General features: G+C 49.7%; 2 protein-coding genes across 4 annotated transcripts in view; both read right to left on the bottom strand.

Annotated features, from left to right (window-relative positions):
• The window catches only part of LOC146302453 (disks large homolog 3-like), a 54,596-nt gene extending 31,560 nt beyond the window's left edge, over positions 1–23,036 (bottom strand). Inside the window, exon 1 of one of the 3 annotated variants that reach the window (XM_084684727.1) lies at positions 22,359–23,036. In XM_084684727.1, the coding sequence (XP_084540853.1) occupies positions 22,359–22,721 (363 nt within the window). In that variant the 5' untranslated portion in view covers positions 22,722–23,036. The remainder of the gene's footprint in view (positions 1–22,358) is intronic. The other 2 variants (XM_084684725.1, XM_084684726.1) reach the window with 2 other exon arrangements.
• Positions 23,037–25,133: 2,097 nt separating this feature from the next.
• The window catches only part of LOC146302452 (disks large homolog 1-like), a 14,475-nt gene continuing 12,711 nt past the window's right edge, over positions 25,134–26,897 (bottom strand). Inside the window, exon 5 of the mRNA XM_084684729.1 lies at positions 25,134–25,662. Within this exon, the coding sequence (XP_084540855.1) occupies positions 25,486–25,662 (177 nt within the window). The 3' untranslated portion in view covers positions 25,134–25,485. The remainder of the gene's footprint in view (positions 25,663–26,897) is intronic.

The raw sequence follows: 26,897 nt of genomic DNA, 5'->3' as shown, positions 1-26,897 counted from the left end.
TCTTAACCCACCATCCTGTCTCCCTCTCTTAACCCCACCATCCTGTCTCCCCTCTTAACCCACCATCCTGTCTCCCTCTCTTAACCCCACCATCCTGTCTCCCCTCTTAACCCACCATCCTGTCTCCCCTCTTAACCCACCATCCTGTCTCCCTCTCTTAACCCACCATCCTGTCTCCCCTCTTAACCCACCATCCTGTCTCCCTCTCTTAGCCCCACCATCCTGTCTCCCCTCTTAACCCACCATCCTGTCTCCCCTCTTAACCCCACCATCCTGTCTCCCCTCTTAACCCACCATCCTGTCTCCCTCTCTTAACCCACCATCCTGTCTCCCTCTCTTAACCCACCATCCTGTCTCCCTCTCTTAACCCCACCATCCTGTCTCCCCTCTTAACCCACCATCCTGTCTCCCTCTCTTAACCCACCATCCTGTCTCCCTCTCTTAACCCACCATCCTGTCTCCCTCTCTTAACCCCACCATCCTGTCTCCCTCTCTTAACCCACCATCCTGTCTCCCTCTCTTAACCCCACCATCCTGTCTCCCTCTCTTAACCCCACCATCCTGTCTCCCTCTCTTAGCCCCCTACCATCCTGTCTCCCTCTCTTAACCCCCCATAATGTCTCCCTCTCTTAACCCCCCGCCATCCTCTCCTTAGCCACCAACCATCAATACAAGCTCGTCTCAGCCTCTCCCACCACCTCAATTCAAAAGTCTCCATCACCACCACCCCCCCCAGTATTCCCACATTACTCGTTTTCCAGGACCCTCTCTCTTTCTCTGGAGCCTCTCATATCGATTCCTATTGATTCCCCAGCATTCTCTGTGTTCCTCCCCCTGATGTGCTGGCCTATTGTCTTTGATATCACATTACTGCCTTAAACACCGGCCGGGGGTCTGGGCGGCTGTGGCTCTGATTGCTTTCATGGTGCAGACTACAGATCATTCTATTACTCTTGGAGGCCTCCCGCCTCTGGTAACCACGTTGGGAGATGGCTGGAGAACTTTGGACTGGCCTCCCTCCTCCTACGCGCTTCTCCGGGACACATCTGTCACTTTCCTCCTACAGACTTCATTCACGGGCACAGGAGGTGATGGCGAGAGCACAACAGAAGCAGTCGGGGTCAAAGCCAACAGCTCTCTTTTACATCGCCGCCACAAGCGTGTCCTCTGATAAAGGGGGCGTAGCGTGGAAATGTACACATTGTACACATAGGCTAAGTAAACACACGATCACTTGACAGCTATAATTTGCCGTCTGTACTCACAACACAGCCTTAGCCCCACCCTAACACTCGAAACCCCGCCCCCTTCACATGAACCCCCCCCCGCGGGTCTGACGTTGCGCCAGTATGTTCTCTGGGAACAAAACGTCTGTGGTTCCGATCCAACATGGCGGCAGGTTCCGGGGACGCGACCCTGGTCCTCTCGGCGAGGATGTTCTCTGACTCTGGACAGCTGTGGACTCCACCCTCCCGCGTCAGCACCGCCAAGGCTGCTAATCTACATATGGACGAGCAGATGCCGCCAACAGTGCTTGCGTGTGCACATTTCCTCGTGAGCTGTCGCTGAGACCCTTCCTCTGTTGCTGCTCTGCAGGGGGGGGGGGGGGGGGACCACTTCCCCTCAGCGTCAACACTGGCTGCAATGACGGGGCTGAGAGAGAGAGCACAGTGGAGTTCAGCTCACTGGATGAGCTGACCTGAGCAGATATGTCTGTGGTATGTGTGTGTGTGGTGTGGGTGTGTGGTGTGTGTGTGTGTGTGTGGTGTGTGTGTGTGGTATGTGTGGTGTGTGTGTGTGGTGTGTGTGGTCTGTGTGGTGCGTGTGTGTTGTGTGTGTGTGTGTGTGTGTGGTGTGTGTGTGGGAGGCAGTGGTTCTGCGTAGCCTGAGGGCAGCAGCGGGGACTAGAGGGAAAACAAGAACAGTTCTTTTCTCTCTGAACTGGACTAAGTCACAGAACATGTTCCAGCATAGCACAAGACACAGCCATAGGAACAGAGCAGTCACAGGGATCACTGAGGTCCCCGGCTTGTTAACCAACAATAGAGAAGCACAACAATAATAGCAGAAAAACACCTAGAAATAGAGTTTCAAGTCGTAAACCACAGGTCAGAAAAAAACTGCCATGACCGCGTCATCCTTGTCTGAGATTGTTAGCGGTAATCCCAGTATCTGTATCACACATAACAGGCAAACAAAAAGAAAGAGGAAGATAATCTCAGTGTGTGTAATCCTTCATCCGTCCCGCACAGTGTGTGTGTGTGTGTGTGTGTGTGTGTCTGTACTCTCTCTTAAGTGGGAGCAGGGAGTGGGCATGAGCACAGGGTGACCGGTGCCGACAGAGAGAGTGAGAAGGACAGAGACAAGATGAGAGAGAAATGGAGACATACAAAGAGAGAGATATATCAAGAGAAACAGAGAGATGGAGAGAAAGAAACGCACAGCGAGAGAGAGAGAGAGAGAGAGAGAGAGAGAGAGAGAGAGAGAGAGAGAGAGAGAGAGAGAGAGAGAGAGAGAGAGAGAGAGAGAGAGAGAGAGAGAGAGAGAGAGGCTTATGATGGCATGGTTGCAGCATGCTGCTGCTGGCTGTGGGCTGTTAGAGGCCAGGACAGGCTGTGTCGTGTCCCTGAGTGGAGCAGAGAGGCTTACACTGTCTGAACTCTGTCAGCTAGGGGGACATGCACATAGGTCAAGATAAACACACTATCACAAATTAAACCAGGGGAGGGTGTGTAGCCGTAAAGCACTGTGTGTGTGAGAGGACTAGCTGAGGTGGTGAAAGGCCTTCTGGGGTTATGGGTTAAATAGGCTGGAGAGACTCCAGATGTGACAGAAGGGGGTGACCAAGGGGCAAGGCTGGAATTAACCAAATCTGGATAAGATTATCAGAAATCCTTTAATTTCCTTTTAATTCAAACACTAATCATTAAAGGCTGTTTTCCCAGCCAGCTGTCGCTGTTCACTTCTATCCAGCTGTAATGCAGGGCTCAGGGTAGGCTCTGGCAGGACTCACGCACGCGCACACACACACACACGCACACACACACACACACACACACGCACACAAACACACACACATGCACACGCACACACACATAGTCCAGACTGCAATCTCAGCAGGCCTGGCACTTTGTCTGATACTACCAGTCCCCACTGCCCATCAGATCTGATGGTAACCCACTCACTGCTCCACCCGCCTTCACACTCCCCCCCTCCACACACATCCATCTGCTCATGATATTTCTACAAACTTTCAATGGATCCTCTCTATCCATCTCTCTATCCATCTCTCTATCCATCTCTCTATCCATCCCTCTATCCATCTCTCTATCCATCTCTCTATCCATCCCTCTATCCATCTCTCTATCCATCTCTCTATCCATCCCTCTATCCATCTCTCTATCCATCCCTCTATCCATCTCTCTATCCATCCCTCTATCCATCCCTCTATCCATCTCTCTATCCATCCCTCTATCCATCTCTCTATCCATCTCTCTATCCATCCCTCTATCCATCTCTCTATCCATCTCTCTATCCATCCCTCTATCCATCCCTCTATCCATCTCTCTATCCATTCCTTCTATCCATCTCTCTTTCTCTGTCTCTGTGACTCAGTCATGTCACCTCCAAACAGAGCTGCACCCGTCTCTGCTCGTCTGGCTGCAGACCCTGGAAGCTGCAGACTCTGGAAGCTGCAGACCCTGGAAGCTGCAGACCCTGGAAGCTGCAGACCCTGGAAGCTGCGGTGCTGCAGAGACTCAGGCTGAACCTTGGCAGCCGCAGGGTACAGGCTACGTCCAAATTGTTAAATAATCAATGTGTTCCCATGGTGACCAGTGCTCACGTCGCATTGGCTGGGAGGCCCCCTTTGCCGCCTCCCTCCGGTTCACCTCTCAGGACTCTGACTGCGGCTTATGCGGCTCTGTCTCTCTCCCTTGCTTTGTCTTCCTCTCTATCTCCCCCGTCTTCTGTCATGCCTTCCCCTCATAGGCCACACTGCCTGTGCCCAGCACACAAGCACTGGATCAAAAACCAATGACCAGAAGGGGCCTGCTGGCTAGAAGACAGCTTGTCAGGTAAAGCCAGTCCAAAACAACATCATTACTGTCACCCCGCCATCCATCTGACCACATAACCTGGGTCTTCATTTAGCAGGGCCGCATCTAATGTTCAGTGATCCTATTGACAATGTTCTGACAAACGACTGTATGATGGAAAACTGGCATGACGTATAGACCAGTAAGGCAAAATGAGTCATCGGATTAACCATGCACTCCATCTGATTTTTATTACATCCAATTCACTTATCTTATCATATGAGTGCATATGACTGCCATCACATTGCTGCACAATTATACCATGTGAGTACAACAGTAAAGCGATAGCCCCTCCCTCCTCTTCCTGCACCAGTGTTCCTATGGTGTTCTGTGTTCTCTGTTCAGTGGGTTCCCCGGGGTCTGAAAGGATGAGGAGCATGCCAAGGTTCCGCATGCGCATAACAATGAGATGCTGACAAGACAATAACGTTCCAGTTTCTTAGCAAACATCTCCACACCTCCCGTCCCCCTCTCCTCCTCCCCTCTCCTCCACCCCTCTCCTCCTTCCCGCTCCTCCTCTCCCCTCTTCTCCTACCCTCTCTTCCTCCCCTCTCCTCCTCCTGCAGGGCGCTAACACGGCCACCCTGTATCCAATGGCAACGTCAACGTGAACTATTACGGCGGCTCCTCTCTGAGAGGAGGTCACGGAGACGAGGCTGGGACGTGTCGCCACGGCACCCGTCGCCACGGCACCCGTCGCCACGGCACCCGTCCCCACGGCACCCGTCCCCACGGCACCCGTCCCCACGGCACACACTGACTGCCACTGTGCGTCATTGTACATCACTGCCCAAACGCTCCCTGTGTGAGTGATGATGAGTGTGATGCTGGGGTGTTTGGTTGGTGTGTTTCCTGCAGTATGTGGGGGTGGGGGGTGGAAAGAGGGGGGGGGGGTGGGAGGCGCAGTCAGTGGTGTGCCTCTCTCTGATCCCCAGGCCCTCATTGGCCTCTCGTACACCACGCTGCAGTCCAATCAATACCTACTCAATTATCATGCACCCGACATCTCATTCACACTGAGGCCCCTGGGCTAGAGGAAGAAAGAGGAGAGAAACAGACAGATGGATAAGAGAAGAAAATAGAATGAAGGGGGGACAAGAGAGGGGAAGAGAGGAGAGTAAAGGAAGAAAGGGGAGGGAAGGAGATGTTTTCATGGAAGCAGATTTGGTCTCGAACCTTGGTGCTCTATTCCCCGTCGGATACAAAGTCAGGGTAACGAGATGTGATTAAAAAAATCTCCTGCGTTAAAGGTCAAACGTTCCTTCTGCCTCTCACAACTGCAGCTGATTTCTGGCATTTATTTGAATGTGGCAACCACAAGGAAATTAATTAGTTCGCTCATAAAACAGGCTCACTAAAAGCCAAGAGATTTCCATGGGAAAAACAGATTTGATGTAAATGATTGAGCATTGTGACAGTCATAGAGACAAGCCCCCACACACACACACACCCTCTCCCCCTCTCTCCCCCCTCTCTCTCCCCCTCTCTCTCTCTCTCTCCCCCCCCTCTCTCTCTCTCTCTCTCTCTCTTCACATTTATGAAACTATAATTAATAGCCTGTCACAGCTGTCAGCAGCATTCACCTCTCATCTTTATGTAACAGAACTAAAGCGTGCTTTGGCTTACCTTTCTGTTTGGTCACGGTGGACTGTTCTCAATGAGAGAGCAGGCCGGGCTGACCTTCAACAGAACACACGGCCTGCCTCACAATAGCTAGTATCACCCCCCTCCTTCCAAACCTCTACCCAGCCAAGCTAAGGCATCCACAGGCCCGCGATAGAGGAGTCACAGGTGTGAGCGTGTGGGGTTCTGCGTGTGAGAGGACAAGGCTGTACAGCAGATATTCCAGAATTGCCGCTTTTGTGGCTCGTGAATTGCACATAGTGGCTCGTGGTCTAAGAGTCTGTGTGTGTGTGTGTGTGTGTGTGTGCGGTACGGCAGTTCAAGGGGCCGGTGAGTGTGTGTGTGTGTGTGAGTTTCTGGGAAGCCTTGGCCAGTGGCAGCTTCTGCTGGTCAGTGGACAGAGATTAGGTGTGGTGTGGAGAGAATCAGCACAATCTGGGTTAATAATTGAATCTGACCCCCCCGCCCTGTCTGACAGCCCTGCTGCCAGGTTACGTCCAGCATCGCCACGGTGCTGGAATTATTTCCACCATTATGCCGTTCACTATGGTGGGCTCCCAGCGGCACTCGTCAAACAGAAGACAGACCATAATACTGTGGCTTCAAATGACCGAAAACAGAAGGGCTTCACTACACATGTTAGGGAGGGAGGGTGAGGGGGGGGAGAGAGGGGAGGGGGAGTGGACAGAGGGAGGAGTGAGGAGGTGTTGAGGTGAAAGCAAAGGAGGGGGGGTGTAAAAACAGTCGACGTTCCCGTCAACAACCATGACCCAGCCTTTGAGAGAAAGGCGTGAAAAATGTACGCATCATCATTGCGCTTCCTGTGACCCCGCCCCCCTGGCTTCCTCGACACCAGAGGTCTCTGCTGCGTGGAGCTCGCGAGCTACCCCTCCGCTCTCGGTTGCTAACCCCTTGTTGCTAAGCTGAGAGTCACTGTTCCTCTGTGCTGTTTGGGATCCTGACGACAGCAGCACGCTGCTGCCATTTTGAAGCTCCGGGTTTTCAAAATCCTGTTGTGTCATCCCTTTGTCGATTTTGACTGGATCATTTTGTTTCCTTGCCTGCCATCAGACGACAGAGATGGGGAATTCTATGGCAGCCATGACTCGTCACAGCTTGGCTCTGACCGTGTGGTTGTGTGTATGTGTGTGTGTGTTTTGCTGTGTGTGTGTGTGTGTTTGCCTGTGCCGCCGTGAGGATGTGGGCCCTTGAATGTGATGGCTGTATTTTGGCAGCTTATTTTTGGCGCCCCACGGAGCCACCTTTGACCTTCCAGAGCGCTGGTGTGGTGCCTCGCGCCCCGAGGCGGGGCTGCTGCTCTGAGGTCAGGCTCGTCTGAGCGCCACCAGACACTGCCCATGTGCACACAACACCCGTCAGCTCAGCACATAAACAAACCGCTGACCGCTCACTCTTCAAAACCAACCTGTTCAATTGAAACCTGCTTGTAGCCCCGAGATGTGGCAGAGACTGGAGGAAGAAGAGGAGGAGGAGGAGGAAGGGGGAGGAGGCAGGAGAAAAGGAGGAGGTAGAGAGGGATGATCTGAGGGCTTTGGCACAAACACCAGAGAATCCCTCCAGGGAGATCCCCTGTTAAACCAACTGGCGGAGATGACAGAGAGCCACCCCTGACCTTGGGCAGGATGCAGATCCAGGTCCCAAGCTCCCAGGCCTCTTTACCCTCTCTTGGCTCTAAAACAGCCCTCAGCCTCAGCCCCAGCCCAAGCCCTAGCCCTCAGCCCCCAGTACTAGCCCCCAGCCCTCAGCTCCCAGCTTCAGCCCTCAGCCCCCAGCCCTCAGCTCCCAGTCCTAGCCCCCAGTCTTAGCCTCAGCCTGTGCCCTAGCCCTCAGCCCCCAGTCCTAGCCCCCAGCCCTCAGCTCCCAGCTTGAGCCCTCAGCCCCCAGCCCCAGTCCTCAGCCCTCAGCCCCCAGTCCCAGCCCCCAGCCCCCAGCCCTCAGCTCCCAGCCCCCTCAGCCCCCAGCCCTCAGCTCCCAGCCCTCAGCCCCCAGCCCCCAGCCCCCAGCCCTCAGCCCCCAGCCCCCAGCCCTCAGCTCCCAGTCCTAGCCCCCAGCCCTCAGCTTCAGCCCTCAGTCCCCAGTCCTAGCCCTCAGCCATCACTCCTAGCCCTCATCCCCAGCCCTCAGCCCCCACTCCTAACCCCCAGCCCCCAGTCCTAGTCCTCAGCCCCCAGCTTCAGCCCCCAGTCCCAGTCCCCAGCTCTGTGGAGCCTCCCCTCTGGAAATCCCACACACGGCTCCATTGACACCAGCAGACATTTCCCTGTATAGGGAGCCAGGAGGTGTTGAGAGGGATGAAGAACTACATTAAAGTAGGACAACGAGCAGGAGGAAACAGAAAACAGGAGCTTGTGCCACTACTTTCTTCTCTCCTCAACAATTATGAATACATTCATGAGCACGTTTATCCATATGCTGCTGTATTTACTGCCAAGACAGTGGCGTAGGAGCAGAAGAAGAAGAAGAAGAAGGGAAAAAAGGGCTTTGTTTAAACGTTTGCATCACTTTGGGGACTGCCAAACCAATCTGCCTCCTGTCGAGGGTCCAGATTGGCCCGTGTCTCGGGCCCGCGGACGCACAAAACACACGCTCCCCTTAGCCCCGGATCAGAACCGCTATCAGCGCGCCCCCCCACTGACGACACGCACGCTAATCTGAGGCAGGCCAAGAGACGGCCTTTACAGGTGGCGTCCATTCAACATGGAGGCCCGTGATAAGAAGAAGCAGCGGCGGCGTACGAGCCTCCCGTTAGAACATTGTGCCACCGGCGTCACTGCCTCACGTACTGTTGCTATGCTAACCCCAGGGACACTGCAAGGCAATTGTTTTTTTGCAGCTTTGAATATTTCAAACACGGGTCTCGAACCTAGTCATTTCAATTAAGCGCAAAAAAAAAAAAAAACCTTAAACTAAAACCATCCATGTCAAAATAAGGGCAGACTACATTTCTGCGCTGCCTAAGTAATTGTATCTGTATGACTCAAGAGGAAGAGGCGGTCAGGATGCAAGTCAATATCTGTTTATATCTGCACTTGAATAAAGGCAGGGTCACAACCTGTTTAAGCACACAGGGCACATTCACACATTACTCTACATTAGCAGAACAATTCAAATGGATTCAGGAAATGCGTCTTCTCCCCATGTGCTAGTTGAGATGAGGGCGTCAACATAAATGAATCCCAAATAACCTTCCATCTCCAGGGTCTAGAAATACAGCACCTGCTCTGTGTGGTGGATGCCTGGAGCTGCTGCTCTGAAGCCCCGAACAATCTGGACAGCGTCGCTGCCACGGCAACCACAGAGGAATGACATTCTGGGGTTCAAAGTGCGTGGCCTGATATTGCATCATTCCTCTTGCTTCCCAGCCCTCCGCCTCTCCACCCACTCTGCCCATCCCCCCATCCCCGCCTCCCCTGATGCTGCCAGGCGCGTCATCGGCCTGGGAGATATTCTGATGAGCATATGCAAGGCTTGGATTTGGCTGATTACATAATTGGAATTTTAATGGGGAATATTAATCCACAGCGGCCCATATTGGGTTTTATAAGCTGGCTGATCAGGATCTACGACAGCCTCTCTATCTCTTCCCTTCTCTCCCTGTCTTTCCCTTCCTGTCTCTTTCCCTCTCTCTTTTTGCCCCTCTCTCTTTCTCTCTACATCTCAATCTCTTACTCCCTCCCTCCCTCCCACCTTTCTCTTTAGCAGCAGCAGTAGCCTCTTCACAGCGTTGCTCAGGGCCGGGAGAGCTCTCCCTGTTACACAAGTGGTTGCTGATACAGGAGAGCAGTTACCAGCCCTGGTGACACTCCCTCCTCATGGGGACGGGTGTTCACCCTTCACCCTGACCCCTTTGGTCGCTCCTGCAGCTCTGGGAACACACTGTATCCCACACACACGCCATTTTACAGCCAGCAAGGACGTTGTGTGGTCCCCCATGGCCCCCCATCCATGTCTAAATCGCTCATTATCCCTTTGTGTGTGCTCTATGTGTGTCCCTCTCTATATCTATGCAGTATTAAAATCCCTTACAGAAAGGAAGGCCTTTGATGGCCAGGCAGGCAGGCAGGCAGCGCGTCAACATTGCAGTTGGAGGGTAATTAGCTAGCTGAGGAGCAGAGCTAATGTACAGCTCTGGCTCAGCCTGCACCATGGCAACACACAGACCAGGCTTCCTCCTCCTCCTCTCCTCTTCACTCCTCTGCTGTCCTCCTGCTTCCTTCTCTGCTCTCTCCTCTCTTCCATTCCAGCCACAGTCAATCCCAGAGAACAAATACTGAGAACCCCTTCTTCAGGTGTGGAAAGATCTCCGCGTCACTGGCTTTGTTCGAACACAGTGACGTCATGTATCCTGAAATAGACTCAAATATATTTGAGTTCAACGACCGTTAAGGATTGCATATCAACAGAAAAACAGACTTCCCAACACCAGTGCTAAATACTTTATCCCACAGCTGCCCTTTGTAAATGTGCCAGCTTGTCAGAGGATGGAGACCGTACTGTGCCCACACCCAGCTCTTTACCAGGTGCACCAGCACAAAATAGACGGTGAAGAGAGGGAACTTCCTCGCACACCGTGGTATGATCCTGTGACGTTTACTGCCTGTTTTCAACTGGCCTGATGAAACCCACCGCACCACACCAGCATGCTCCAATATTCTCTCTTTTCTCCAACGGCGGTATTGTTGACACATGAACGATCGGGTCAGTCGGTTGATCACGAGTGGGGAGTTGAGGTTTCTATTTGCATACTCAGGACTTAAAACGGAATCCATTACCGGGATCACCATGAGGCATGAAGTGTTGGTTAGCCAGCCCAGGTTTATACCCACCCAACCAAGACATGTCTGTTTTTCCCTGAGTTTCACAAAGGAAAGAAGCTGGGAGCAGGGCATATTGCCTTTACCAAGGCCTAATAGTAGTGCTCATGTTTTCAGCTGTTTACTGGAGCACCCTCTGAAAGTCATGATGACTAATGTCACATAATAAACCCTTCTCCTGTTTTGGGGGGGCGGGGGGCAGGGGGGGGGGGCCCAGATGCAACATGAAACAGAAACACAAATATCTATGTTGTGTTTCTAATGCATCACAGCCCGAGCTTGTCACAATTTGGGAGGACTGAAGAATCCAGACCAAAAAAATAAAAAAAACTACGCACTGCTGCAATTAACCCCTCCTCACATCCCTCATGTACCCCTCCTCACATCCCTCAGCATTAGAGCAAAACAGACATGTTCAGCAACAGTCTCTATCCATGACCTACATCTCAGGTACCCTCCTTTAGTCATGAGGGACTGACATTTCGGACTTTACACCAGGAACAAAGAGTGGACGTGGTTGGGATTTGAAGGTGGAGTTCCTGGGTCAGCTCTCAGAGACCCGAGGCAGCACAGCAGAGTCATCTCAGTCACGACTATTCAGAGGCTTCAGAAGACATGTAGTCTTTATCCTCTCCTGCATTGTCATTATGTATGCAAACACTCTAAGACCAGGTTCAATATGAAGTCTTCCTTAAGACTAGCTCATTGGTGTAACAGATGGGCCTCAAATCCTCGGATGGATTTCTCATGTTCCATCACTTGGGGGCTGCAGTCCAGGGTTGAAGACTACCTCACAACCCTCCTCAATATTCTGTCCTAAATATATTTAATCTAATAATATAAATATATGATCACAACGTTCACAAAATTGATGTTGAGACTGGTAATGGGGTTGTATTGAGATGCCAATGGTAAAATGCAGCTCTGAGTCACAGCTCCAACATGTCATCGTTCCAGAGCTCATAAATCAACTGCAGAACTCCAATACCAACACGAGTCCCCTTGGCTGCCAGTGGGGGAAAAACATCACAATGTGCAGTCACAGAGCTCATGCACGGATGCAGAAGGACAATTACATCAGAGCTCAATGAAGTTGTGATTCTGGAGTGCAGCACGCCATCTCCAGCCCTGCCAGAGGAAGCTGCCCACTGACCATGTCCTCCTCTGAAACACAGAGAACACACTTTGATAATCCAGCATGTCATCTGGAGCGGCTTCTGCTCAACCCTAAATACTACAACCACAGTTGAAGGGCATCGGTGGGGGGGGGGGGGAGAGGGGTGGGGGTCTGTAGGGAAGGCAGTCTTTTTAGGATAATAAGGCTGATGATGCAAATAGGATCTTTATCTGTATTGTGTGGGGGTTCTGCCTGTGATGGAGCGTGCTGGGTGAGGAGCCCAGGTGCAGACGTGGGAAGCGGCCCGACCACACAGCCTTGCACAAACGCAGATGCACAGAGGGGGAAACAGAATCGAATAAATCCATGTTAAGCTATTTCAAGCCATGGATACAGTATCTACAGTGAGATAGGGTGTAGGATATTAAGCTGGGATTGTGTGTGATGCATCCAGGGGTGGTTGTGCTTTGCGCCTTTCTCTCTCTGTTTGTCCGTCTGTCTGTCTGTCTGTCTCCCCCCCTCTCTCTACCTCTCTAGGGCTGTGTATCTATCTCACTTTCTCGTAAGCACATTAAGGTCTGATGGGTGGACAGTACAGTACAGTATATGTCTATGAGGCAGTAATGCGTTATAATGAACCCAGGGGCCTTTTATAGGATCTGAGCTCTGTCCTCACACACACACATCTGTTTGGCTAACGTTGCTCATCCTCACATTTCCACTATCTTCTTAACAGGACAAGAGGGAGGGAGGGAGGGAGGGAGGGAGGGAGGGAGGGAGGGAGGGAGGGAGGGAGGGAGGGAGGGAGGGAGGGAGGGAGGGAGGGAGGGAGGGAGGGAGGGAGGGAGGGAGGGAGGGAGGGAGGGAGGGAGGGAGGGAGGGAGGGAGGGAGGGAGGGAGGGAGGGAGGGAGGGAGGGAGGGAGGGTGGAGGGAAGGAGGCAGAGGGCCGCGTCAGGCAAGCAAAGCTTTTTTTATAAAGCTACATGCTGCACATACTAAGTAACACCCCGTTGCAGGGCTTCCAGCCCTTGGAGCCGTTACTGAGTAAGACCAGCAACCTACAAGAACTGCAGTGAATATATGAATAATTCAAGATTCATTACTCTACATTAAACATACAGCAGTAGGCCCCTGTGCAATCGAATGCACTTTAAAAAAGATCCATCAACCGTTTAATTGTTGACTCCCCAAAGGAAATCGAGCTAATTCAACTGGAAATCAACCTTCGGCATTCAGTTCCATGGATTACATTTGGTCAAGACATCAGCCAAATACCAATCGTGATGTGGTGTGACACAGACTCATGTCATGTGCCCAGGAGGTTCCCGTTCTAACGCCAAACCTCCTTTGGATTAGACATAGATGCCAGAATCAGTGAGACATCAAAGACAGATGTGATTGTTTTAAATGCCTGACCGTCTGCGCATTCTAATAAAGTCCTGCATGTGCACAGCCTCTTCAAATGGCACGGGGAGGCTGTGCTCAACACACCACGGAACAACACGGCACAACACAACACAACACAGATAAGGGTGCTCGACACCTAAAATGAAGCTTTTGATTCCAACGAGGTACTGGAGGAGGGGAAATACATGAGAGTGAGATAAAAAAAGAGAGTGAGATGAAGGAGAGAGAAGGAGGGGACGAAAGAGAGTGATAAAGGGAGGGAGGGGCAGAGAGAGACAGAGAGAGCAGAGAGAGAACACAGGGGATGAGGATTTTTTTGTTTTGTTCAAAAAAAGATAAACTAAAAAGAGTAAAAGAGACCAGACCAAATGGCTGAAGGGCTGCTTGGATAATGCATTAGACAGAGATGACACTCAGCGCAGCCACACATGGTACGGAACGCTCTGCCTCCCCACAGACGCTCCGTCTCTCCTCCCCCAGAAAATGGAAGCAGAAAGATTCTAATCTGTGCATTTCCTCCTTCCAGCGCGTCTCCTACAATTCTATGTCTCGTTCAGTCAGGAAAAATGACATCAACATGTTTGGAAAAAGCAAAGCCATTGGTGGTAATGTACTGGTGTGCTCAGAGGATCACTGCGCCACGTGATGGGCCACATCCAGTCAATGCTCCAGTGAATGAAGGGGCTCCCTGTTGCGAAGAAGAAGACTCGATCTGTGAGTCATTGTCTTTGCCGCCCCGTGCCAGCGTTCACTACAGCTGGAGCTGCAATCTAAAACTAGAGAGGGTACAATTTCTGCGGAAATTGTAGGGTGTGCTTGCTTGTATCGGTTTCAGAGGGGTTGCGTTTTTTAATGCCATTTTTACAACTGATATTTATGTATATTTCATATAAAAAATGCATAGCCTACATATTATTAACAAATAAACAACTTACTAACCTCGACCGTTCTGTCATGCCTGGAAATATCAAACCTCGGCTTTGCTGTATCGACCTTGCTATCGCTCGGTCGATACGTTCAAGCCTCCGTTTGATATTTCCCGGCATGACCTCACTCTCGGTTAGTAAGTTGTTTATTATATGGCATTTTTAGCTCTTTTCATTTTGTAAATGAAAATAAATGGTAGGCTAGCGTTAATTGTAGCTAGCTTTCAAGTCTTCTCACGGTGTGTTTCAGGTGTTAACTAGCACCCAATTATTTTTTATAGAAAGCGGACAACACGGTTCTGTTAAAATGGCTTTAATTCCAACACAGCTGACTCCTCGATCATTTTGAAGATGACGTCAGATCAGGGCAATAATAATCCGTGTCAGACCGCGGACCGGCGATGAGGTCAAGGCGCGGCTGGCATGACTACCCATTAGCCAATCAGAATGCTCGTACTGTCGTTGCCATATAACAACTTATATTGTACATTACACATCACAATTGTGTGTCATATCACAAAGTAAAATGAGCAAATAGTCATCACCCTGGCCTCTTTGCTTGTGGCGTTTTTGCAGCTGCCTTGCAGGAAAGCAGTTGGCCTAGCTATCTCCCAGAAGTTAACGAGCTGCTAAACTAATGTTCTGCTAGAGGTAGTCACGCGAGTTTTCGTGACGTTCGTGACGTTCGTAGCGTCAGTGACTGTGGCTTGCAAGTTAGCCACCGTTAGCTTCACTTTTTGCCACAAAAACGTAATTTCTACTTTAACCGTGCAACGGAACGTGAATAAAAATAAAAGCAACTCAATCGCTACAAAGACAAAACCTTTGACACCTAGGTTGTCTATGTAGTCCAAATATTGATGAAGGCTTAGGGGTGGGAAAATATATAATAACAAATAAATATATATGTGAGAGAACAATGGTTTGTGCTCGCCGAAGGCAAGCACACCCCAATTACCAGCGGATGAGCAAAAGCTGTGGCGCTGTTGAAAGCACCCACGGACTCCCACTAGAATAGAGAGGAGTCAGAAAGCTTGGGAATAGGCCACGCCTCTCCTTTATCGATTGTGGTGGTGCGTGGATTCCGCGGCAGCGTGTGGGAGTTCTCGCACAGTTTGGCACGGATGTTAATGCTGCTGTTCAGAACCTGCTCCGGAGAAAGGACCGAAGGGGGTGGGGGTGCTTCCCAGAAACCTGCACGGTCCATAAGTATCTAGATTGAGTGCATACACCTATTGACCATCATGACCTGCAGCGGAGGTTGCCTCCTCCCCTCCCTGGCCTCCCCCCCTCCGGCAGAGATGCTTCCCCTGCTGAATCAGGAGTACAGCACTGCACAGCACAGTCCCGTTTCTAGGCCAGTCGCTTCTGTGATCAGCAAAAAAACCTAAATAAAACAGAGCAGGCAGGCAGGCAAACAAACAAACAGCGTTCACTCCCCTGGCTGGCTGGCAGGGAGAGGCAGAGGGGAGGGAGGTTAGGGCTATGGGCTGAGAATTAGAAGAGGACTGTGACTGGGGCCTGGGCCTGGGGCTGAGGCCTCACATGGGTTCAGACAGAGAACATATGGACCACTGGGCCATAGCAGCCATGGCTTGGAACACAAACACACAGCCTGGACAAAAAAACACTGGAAAGCACCAAAACATCACCTATAACCTGACAGGGAATCCAAACACACACACACACTAAAACTGTCCAAACACACTTAGTGCCCTGTTTGTTTTCAGAAGGCATACATACAGCACCCAAAGCTATAATTGCATCTAAGAAGCATATTATCTTTACTCTACTTAAGATTCAACATTTTCAGCTTGCGTCTGAGCCAATGGGCCAGGCGAGGTCATGTGTAACTGGGAGGCTGGAAGGGAGAGGGAGGTGTGGAGGAGAGCCTGGGAGGGCTTTTAGTGGAGGTGTCCCAAGTGGCCTCTGACACGGCTCAGCCCCTGGGTCTCAAGCGAGGGGCTTGCCCTCGCCGATCAACCTGCAGCCCCTCCCTAATGCCGTCAGCTAGGCCCCAGTGCCGTGACGTCAGAGTCCGTCTGGCCTCCTGTCAGACGGACAGACTTTGCCCCCTCTTACGGGGTATAAAAAGGCAACTTTTGTTATCAAAAATCCCCAGAATGGTGCTACATCAATATTGCAGTGTGCCTTGTCTCTCTTCCTATTTTTGAGATGCATTCGCAGAGGGTCAATGTACTTTCATCCCTCTAATATTTGAGGGGCTTTTCCTTTTTAGGGATATGTCTCTATGAGAGAGGCATGATCTGTGTGTGTGTGTGTGTGTGTGTGGCATGTATGTAGGATAGTGTGTCTGGGCAGCATGTATGTATGCTTGTGTTTAACTGGTGTGTGAAGGTGTGTATGTGTGTTGAAAGAATTGTGATAGAGAAAGACAGAGGGTGAACAGAGAGTGAACAGAGATAGATAAATGTAGTATTGGGTAGTATGCTCCAGTCCTTGTCGAATGACAATTGAAACTCACAGTGACAATCAGTGTGCACTGCAGCCGGTGACAGGCAATGAGACAACATAGCAATGACTTCTAGGGGAGAAGGTGTAGGGGCTCTTAACCAGACCAGCAGACTGCCGGGGCTAATAAGATTACAGGCCGACTCTGCTGAACTGGACCACATCATCTGGACTGTTCCTCTCACAGAGCAGGCCTGGCCTGGCTCCTAGCAAGAGTTACACAAGAGCACAGCTACACAAGAGCACAGCGCCACAAGAGCACAGCTACACAAGAGCACAGCGCCACAAGAGCACAGCTACACAAGAGCACAGCTACACAACAGCACAGCTACACAGGAACATAGCTACACAAGAGCACAGCTACAGAGGAGCACAGTGCCACAAGAGCACAGCTACACAAGAACACAGTGCCACAAGAGCACAGCTACACAAGAGCACAGCTACACAAGAGCACAGCTACACAGGAACACAGCTACACAGCCCTGAGTGCTGCATGAGCATCTCAAATACATGGTGATAATTCAGTTATTGGATATTTGATTTATGTACAGTTGATTTTATTGTCTAGCCACATCAAATGAAATCTGACAAAAATAGGAAATACTACTGTAGTAGAGTATTGTGAAGAAACAAGTTAACTATCAGTTGTGTTATAGATGGTGGACAAGTCTAAGTTAAGACTGTGGATTCCTAGCGAACAGTTACTTGTAAATGTAAAATCTAGAATACAATGTTATAATATGACTTTTATACCAATGTTCTTGTTAGATTTTGTTCAAATTCCAGACGACACGACTACATCCAAACGGTGGGGAATACACCACGCTCTCTGTTAACATTGAAACATCCGATGTTCCAACACCTCTGTCGATGTCATAACTTGGTGCCCAAAAAGGGCTGGTTGGCGAGACAGTGGTAGCTGTGATAAAGATCTCCTTATGTAAGCAGTCCAGCTCTGAACACAGATTAGTCAGAGAAAGACACACCACCGAGCTCCCAGAATGGCAACAAGCGCGTAGGCAAGGCTTTCTTCTCCTGTTCCTGATCACCAACCCCCCCTGTTCTGCCAACAGACGCTGCTTCGAGAATGACATCACTCCCAGAATGCAAAGCTGTCTGGCCTTTTAGTGCCGGGAGAGATAACGGTCATGGAGGATGAGGGAGGGTAGGGGGAGCGGGGGGGGGTGTGCTCCCCAACCCCCCGGGACCATCCCAACCCCATCCCCACCTCCATCTCCGTGTGGGGAGGCCTGGGATCAGTGCTGCGTGTGTGTGTAACACCCCTCTCTTTGTTGTTAGTGGTATACAACTGTCACCCCTTCTTCTCTCTGACAGCCCTCACCCATAGCAGTCTACAGTAGCTGCTACACTCCCTCCCTCCTTCCTTCCACACACACACACACACACACACTCCAGATTCTCTGAGGTCTGAGCTCACGATCACTGGCTTTATGTGTCCCGGGAGCGACATTACTGACTAACACTACCACTCCAATCCTCTCCTCTCCACACCTCGGCTCTACTCTCCTGCCTCCTGCCTGCCTCTGACTGGTGACAGCCCAAAACACTCTGCTGACATATTTCAAATATATGGGACGTATCTTTCCCATCAAACAAAATAACATTGGCCAATGAGAATGCTGACATGTAATGTCATACACAATATATATGCAAATGATCTATTTTTTGATAAGGCACTTGAAAGAGAACCGTGAATGATTTAACCATGTATCTAACAATGGCCAGGATGTACTGACAGACAGACTATATGTCTATAAAATCTCATCCATCTCCCCCCTCTATTCAGTCAGACTTGATATTCCCGGAGGGGGGGGATATTGAATGAGGCTGATTGCAATGTGCCACTCCCAGTTGGGTGAAGCCTACCAACAGCACCTAACTCCTTGCTCCCCATCTCAGATGAGCTCCCGGATAAATCCCTCTTGATCTGATGACAATCTTGCTGGTCTCAGATGGAGGCTGTCGAGGCCACAGCAGGGAGCGGAGCACCGAGCGTTTGGCTATAAGGAGTCTAATGTGGAAATCCTATCCTGTAATACCCCCCCACACCCCCCCCCCCCCCCCGGAGTCCGTGGAGAAAAAAAGAAATGGCAAATCGAATCGGAACGGACGAAATCTTGTTGCGTTGCTGTTCCAACACTGACGCACGCACACAAAATCATCAATGAGTCTGTTGGCAGCCATTACGTGAGGCTATGTGTGCTGTTATGCCCCGGCATGTCAGCATCGTAGGACGTCACGCAACTACAACTAACACATCTTCAGGTGTCATGGACTGGCTTCAGCACCAGGAGGATGGATAACATAACAGATCAAACTCAGGAGTTCAAAAGGGACAACTATTGGTGAATTCCATTCCGCACTCCACTTTGAGCATATGGTGGTTGGGCCGTTAAGAATGAAAGAGAGAGATTCGAAGGATCCTGTCCACAGGAGCTATGTATGGCCATGGCCGCGCAGAGAGAAAAAGAGAGATGGAAATAAGAGAGAAAAGAGAGGTGAGCAGAAAAGAGATGGTTTTGATCCGTTCCTGAAGGCTCTCAACATGGCTCTCTACATGACCCACCAAGGCTAATACGGCATTAGCATAACACAGCAGTGCTGTAGAAACAATAGACCTACAGGAAACATAGGGGACTAGGAAAGCATGTTGGTTATGTTTAATATCTTGCTGGTAATAAATAAAGTAAAATCCAATTAATATTTAAAGCTAATCATAGCCACAGAGCTGGAGAGCACACAAAGACAGATTGGAGCCCGGGGGGAGGGGGTTTTGAACGTATCGGCCCCCATTAGACGAGTGTCTCTACATCTCTCAGATGGAAACTCCAAATGCTATGAAAATGTTTTAAAGAATGCTTCTCTAATCCCAACAGAGTTCATGTGCGTCCATCCATTATTAACCCCACCCCCGCCACGGCAGGAGCCGTGCTCTGATACGAGGAACATGAACGAGGAAGAAGGTGGGAAACACAGCCGTCCTATAAGTGGCAAGTTTTTTAACCATAACTAATGTGCTATTACACAACTTGACATTTTTTTTTTTACAAGGTGGGACACACCCTCACCATCGAAAACCATTCAGAAACATCAACCATGAAAACGAGAATTACTTTACTGTGGGTTCTCACATCTGCCGATTGCAAAATCATCATTCAGGCTCCTGTGAACCGATCGAGAAAATGCTCACCCACTGTAGCTAAAGATCTACTGTATGTGGCAGCGTATGATTATTGCTCATATCCATGTCTGGCCTGCTCTCTGGCTTGTTGTGTGTGTTGTGTGTAGCCCAGCCTAGGTAGTGGGGGAAGGGATATACTGCCGTTCCCCCCCATGGATGAGCAACTGGAACTGAGGGGAAGAGAACAGAAGAGGGGGGGGGAGGGGGGGGTCGTCCATCCATCAAAGGCTGTGCTTCTGTCGTGCTCCGCAGGGGAGGGGTTGGAAGGGGATGAGTGGGTGCGTGGAAGACGGAGAGAGGTAGAAGCCCATTTTTGAGGAGACCAAGGGGACAGATGCTATTCCACAGAGCTGTGGTCTCTCTCTCTCTCTCTCTCTCTCTCCATCTCTCAGAGCATCCCCGCTCAGCAACACCAACTGCCTCCTCTTACGTAACCCCCTCCCTCTCTCCAGGCCTGCTGCCTCCTTTTATTGGCTTATTTCTCTCTTTTTCAACATTAGCATGTTCACCCCTCACAGTGCAGCCTCACCACTGTCCCTCACTCCTCCTGGGTGTCCTCTTGGTCACCTGCATCTCTGCATCTCGACGTTTAGGTTAGATTTCCAGACATACAAACATGTGTGGCATCTGGTTGTGTTTCTACGATCATAGTTACAGTCAACTTCAAGGTGCTGCAGAGTCCAGCTGACCATTTCAAGTCCCGTGGAAAAGATGAGACGGTTGAAACGTTCAACCTCGATGTGACGTGAGGGTTTTACAATTCCCGTTACGCTCACGAAGCCCAATGCGACGATTCAGAAGCCACGGCTACTTAACTGGCCATGCGATGTTAGATCATTGTGCATGGCACACTGGGCATGTCTTCTCTGTAATTCACACATGCAGTACACTAGCCTGAGCATCACATGGGTATTTGCTGGACTATTCGCACCAATGGCAAACAAAAATCTGCCATGATAACCGCTTACATAATCAAAACTGCTGAGAGATTTTTTTTAGTTTTTTTTTTTAAATTACAAGTGTGAGAAGTGAAATCAACCTGATTGGTCCGCGTTGCTGCTAACTGCTGCTAAGCTACGTGGACTGGTAAAGATACATTCCACAAGATAAGTCATTACCTTGGAATGAAGTACAGCTCAGTGGTAGAGCATTTGACAGCAGATAAAGGTTCAGGTTCAAATCTCCCCTGAATGTCACTTTGGATAAAAGCATCAGGTAAATGAACACATTATTATTACAACAGCAAACCCCTGCGCAAGATCTCCTCATACTAGCTGGGAGAAGCTCTCCCTGGATGTTGTGGAGGTAAGCTGGTGACATGAGTCAGGCTCCTGTATGTGCTTGGAGCTGGGATGATTCTCTTCAGCGTTGCCAGTGAGATCTCAGCCTCCATTTTACCAACATGCTGTCTCTCACTCACTTCCTCTCCTTCCCTCTGTCGCCCCTATGCTCTTACAACAAAATACGTACAAACACACACACACCGAAATATACGCTGGCTCTACGTGCTGCATGCTAAACTAGACATATAATTACTGACACACACACAGAGAGCCATTTCTTCAACTGCATACAGTACACACCAAGCCACCCTTCCCCCACCCATGGCTCAGACCCTTGCGCACACACACACACACACACGCACACACAAACCTTGCTTAATTACAGATTGCGTTCCTATAGCAGGTCCAGGCGTTTATGAAAGGTGATCTGTGACGTTACCGAGGTAACAGAGAGAAAACGATGAATGGAAAATGGAAGACATCTAAATGGAAGCTGTAACGGTCGAGCTGCAGCACCATTTGAGCCAGTATGGTGATGCTCAGCTTCCATGAGACAATATTTACATAATAACCCTTGTGAGGAATATCACATCTTTATTATCGAACAACGACCACAAACAGATATGAGCCATCTAATAAAGCTCTTCCTTTTCATCTAATTCCCTCCCTCCTTCCTTTTCTCCTCTCCCCCCATATCTTTCTCTCGACAGGAAATCTGCCTGATGAGAGCCAAACCTTTCATTTGTTCATCTTTGAGGAACTTGCATCATATATTCAAAATGGCTTTTGTGAATGCCAAAAGAGAAATCCATTTAGCCTGTCTTCACTATAGATACATACACTATTCTAGGCATTATGCAGCTTTCAAAAGAGCTAAATTGATCTCAACATTGTTTTTTTGAGTGTGTAACATCTCTACAGAAAAACACACCGCAGTTTTTACAGATCTTAGCAACAGTCCAAATAATCTATAAGAATGATTCATTTGGATCAAAGCCTCATAAAAAGAACAATACCAACATGTCAATGTGATTGTACCGGAACAATCCTGCTCTGTCCAACAGATATACGGACTATAGACCAAATGGACTAACTCCAGATTAACAGATCTTGTGTAATTCAGTAGAACACCAGAGGGTATGTGTAACAGTAATGACTACAGGGTGAGGGTTTGCTCTCTAGTCTGTACTACTGCCCAACAGGCTCCCACATGACACATAAGCAGCTCTAAACGTGTACACACTTGTGTGTGTGTGTGTGTGCTCCAACCTGGCAACCTCAAATGACATGCCCCCGCCCCACCACCACACACACACACACACACCTCCATATCCCATTGCCAGGACCCAGAGAAATGGGGTGAGGGGGGTGAGATAGCTGAGGAAGTGGAATTACCTGATCGTACCACTCCCGGTTGGTGCAGGTGCACTCCGGCCACCATCCTGCCTGTCCTCCAGAGTTGTTGCCGTTCACCTTGGGGCCGCCCTTGGATTGGCCCTTGGGGTTGGGCCCTCCAGGCCCCCCTGTGGACATCATCTTGCCCTTACTTCTCCCCAGAGTGCCCCCTCCTCCTACCATTCCTCCTCCTCCCCCTGAGGCCGGAGGGGGTAAGGTCTGGCCTCCCCCATACCCGGCCGGGTATCCATAGGGCTCAGCCTGCCAGTCCGCGTACGCTGGGGCATCCATCCTGCGCAGGGCCGCCATGCGAGTCACCTCATAACATTCTGGGCACTTGCAGCAGTGGTGGTGTTTGTGCATGCTGGCTGGGCTGGCGCTGCGCTGAGCGGAGTGGCACACTCTATCTATCTGTCTCTCTCTCTCTCTCTCTCTCTCTCTCTCTGCTGCCTCCTCAGATCACACGCAGCACGCTGCTAACGGCTCGGGGAGCGCTTAGTACCGACGCAAATAACACTAATCACAGGAATTCAACAGATTTTCCCTTTTTAACAAATCCTGTTACTCTTCTCTCTATTCCCCTCCAAAGCAGGAAAAGAGCGAGGGTGGTGAAAGTAGCGACAGGGAAAAGAGATGAAATCAAAAATGGATACGTTGTCTTCCTCTTCTTGACATAGAAGATCAAAGGAAAGAATATTGAAAATATTGTATACGATCACACAATCAGAGACCAGCCCCGATGGTAGAATCTTCCTTTAGCTTCTCTTGTTTCACAGTGATATGTATATAAATTCATAGATATATATATTCATTTGTTTATATATCATATATATTTACACACACAATTACATATAAAAATATTAATATAAACAGACGAGCACAAATACTGATATATACAGAGATATATGTATATATATATATATAAATATCTATATGCGTGTGTACAAATATATATATAAACAATATGTATATATAGAAATGATATCCTCAGATGAAATCTTCCTCTGTATTTTCTCTGTATCTTCCCTTTTTGTCAAATCAAATCTCTTCCTCTGGTTTTTCCTCCTGCGTTGAGAAGCGTTTTCTTTCGTTCTCTCTCTCTCTCTCTTTTCTCAACCTGCAGAGAGGAGCTGAGCACTGGATTGCCTCTCAGCCTGCTTGCCCTAGATGTGGATTATACAGAGGGACGCGAGCAAGCGAGAGGAGGATGGAGAGGGAGCAAGAGAGAGAGAGAAAGCGAGAGCAAGAGAGAGAGAACGAGGGAAAGCGAAGGTGAGTGAGAGGGGGAGAGCGAGGCAGCGAAAGAGTGAGACAGAGAGAGAGCGAGAGAGAGAGAGAGAGAGGGAGAGAGAGAGAGAGGGGAGGGGGGGAGTACGTAGCAGCATCCCTCCAGCACCTCAGCCCTGACAGCCACAGCCAATCAACTGGCAGCACTGCCATCAGCAGCAGCAGTACCAACAGGACTGAGCGCTTCACTGGCTGCTCTTAAAGGGGCCACGCCATCATAACCTCACCGCTCCCTGGCAGCGCTACACACACACACACGCTGTCAAACACGCAACGCACACTGGAGAACGGTCATATTTCTACGACACCTGCATACGTGTCTGCTAGTTTCACACAAATCGCCACCCTCCTCCTCTCCTATACCGTTCGATTCATCCGAATCTTTACAGGGGATCCGCCAAGAGTCTGATCCAGGTTTTCCATCGCTCCAATGCAGCCAAAATCCAACAGACAGCCTCCAATCTACACCCTAGTCTCAGGGACTGGTCTCTGGGTGTCTATGGTCATCTCTGCTTCAATGGGGGGGCCTGTTTGTTGGATCTTCTGCCATTGACTGACAGCCTGAGGGCTGGGTGTCACAGAGATAAACACATCTGAGGACGGAGAAGGTGCAGCACATGACTGTCCTGCTGGGCACATCTAAATAACAGCACAGAGTCCAGACTTTCAATGTAGGAGCCACTGTTGACGATACTGCCTGTCTGCCTGTCACTGAGTTCTGATGCTCCTTTAGTCCTACATGCCTTTCTCAGCTGGCAGGCAATAGTGTTGAATGATAACAGTGATACATCTTGCTGGTGCGGTGTTTTTAAGTCCAGATCTTCCTCATGAGACACAGTGGTACCGTGCATCCCAACCCAAATGCCTCACACAGGAACCATAGGGGAAATATTTCACATGTTCACCATGATGACATCACCACGTGTACGCAACAAACAAGATTACACGCTTGGGCTTTGGAGTGGGCGGAGGGAGAAAGAGCGAGAGAGTGCGAGAGAGTGCGAGAGAGAGAGAGAGTGTGTGTGAGAGAGTGAAGAATGTGTGAGAGAGACAGAGACACAGAGAGATGGGGTGTGTGTCTAGGTTTTATGTGTTGCATACCCGCTAAGTGACGCAAGAGGAGCTGGGATTGCCTGAGCTCGTTTAATGAAAGCTTATGATTTGAAGTCTTGATGAGAGCTTGATGTTAAAGATATTGAACGTGAGGTTGAAGGGTTGTCTTTTAATTTGTGTGCGGTGTGTAGGCTCTGCAAACAGTATATGCATTATTAATGAAATGTGATGGGGGATTGAAACTGGGTGTGCCAGTCTGTGGTGGAAAAAGTGTATGTATACTGTACATAGGAGTGGAGTGTCTGTGTGTTAGGACGTGTGCTTGTGTGTGTGCTTGTATGTGTGCTTGTGTGTGTGCTTGTATGTGTGCTTGTGTGTGTGCTTGTGTGTGTGCTTGTGTGTGTGTATGTGCATTTAGTATTTAGGAAACGAATATCAATATGCAGGCCTGTTCTTTTATTTGGGTGAACATTTCCATTTGTGTAATATTGTGTGGTTGTGTGTGTGTGTGTGAGGCTTGTTTGTGTAGCTGACTGAGTCCTTACAGTGAGTGCACGCTGTACTATTAAAGCCCTTCCAGGAGGCAAACACAGCAGGCTCAGCCACACTTAATTACATGCAACGGTAGCTCACTTCATTATCATGATACTCTATTCCTGTAACTTAGGGAGATTTTGCAAACAGGGCAGAACAAAGGGGAAACGTTCCAATTTGGAATGAGGAGAGGCGGCCACGAGAGCTGTCGGCAAGACGCCGTCCCAAACTCCCAATCAGACCAGTCAGAGCTTCAAGGTGTTGCTCGGAGACGGGGGCTTGAGAAGAGGATGCAGGCGTATCCATCAGGGCTCACATGAGCGAGCACATGTGTCAACCCTCCTCCCCAGCTTGCCTGTCCCATCCACTTCCAGCTCCATCCAGCATCCACAAGGATACAGTGGCGGGGGGCGGGAATGCAGCCCGCTGCCTGACAGAAGCAGAGAGGTGGATGAAGAGGGAGAGGAGGAAGGAGGGACGCATAGAGGGAGAGGGACAGAGACGGGCGCTTCTGCATGGAGATGGATGTGCGTATACATGTGCTATATGCATGCGAGTGTGTGCGTGTTTGTGCTGCGTGTGAGTGCAAGTGGGCGTTCCCAGTACCTCTGGGAAGAAGCATCCTATTCCTTTAAAGATTATATAATATGAAGCATAAAACATTTCAGTTGGTCTTCTTAGTCAGAACCAATCAATGGCCATTACTCTGTATCAGCAGTACAGGGAGATGGAAGGAGAAGAACAGAGACATTCTCTGTCCTCGCTGTTATGGCATACATTCTCACACACACACACACACCTCCATACAATCACATACCTAAACACACACAGAGACATGAACACAGTCTCCCTCCTTTATCTTTGAATTAGGATCGATAATGTTAGTGCGTAAGATGTCAGTTACCCTCTGGCTATGGCAACAGATACTCTTCCAGGGGTCCACAGTACTGAGCTAGCCAGTGGATACAAGTTTGATTTATGGCACACACATGACCACAGTTAGGTAGTGGGAGTGTGTGTGTGATGTATGTGTAAGTTATGTGCACACATGTACAAATGTATTTGCATGCGTGCATGTCTGTGTTTTCAATTAAAGCAGTGCTGGGGATGAGCTGGACCAACAGCAGCATAAGGTCATTCATCTTGTGAAATGAAACAGGTGACCTCTGACCTTTGCTTGGCAGATGAAAAACAAGGCCCTGTGATTTATGATGTGAAGGAGGGAATATTCCAGTAGCTTTGAGAGAGGGTCTTCAGTAGATCCACCTCACAAAACCCCCACAGCCGTCTGCCTGGTCTCTGCTATCACAGCCCCACGTTACATAAAGCTACCTGGATGACCACAGAAGCGCACGCACATACACACACACTAAACCATTGTCACAAAAAAAACGCCCCTTACACACACACGCACACACACACACTGTGTAGAGCTCTCAGTAATTTCTATGCATTCTCAGAGAAGCAATGTGACTAGCTCTTAGTCACCTGACAGGATGAATGCCCATTTAAGGAGAGTCGGTAGCGAGGCAGTCTTAAAGGGGCAGTCACATTACGCCACATTGAGTTTCTGTTTCACATCGATGTACGAAGTGAGGAAACTGCAGAGAGGGTGGGAGGTGGCTGGACATTCAAGTTTCAGGAAGGTTTCCCAGCAGTTTCTTC

The sequence above is a fragment of the Hypomesus nipponensis genome, chromosome 1 (genome assembly GCF_054491055.1).
Source record: "Hypomesus nipponensis isolate SF chromosome 1, ASM5449105v1, whole genome shotgun sequence".
NCBI classification, from domain to species: domain Eukaryota; kingdom Metazoa; phylum Chordata; class Actinopteri; order Osmeriformes; family Osmeridae; genus Hypomesus; species Hypomesus nipponensis.
The sequence above is the reverse complement of the archived record's forward strand: the minus strand, read 5'-3'. Positions and strand labels throughout refer to the sequence as shown.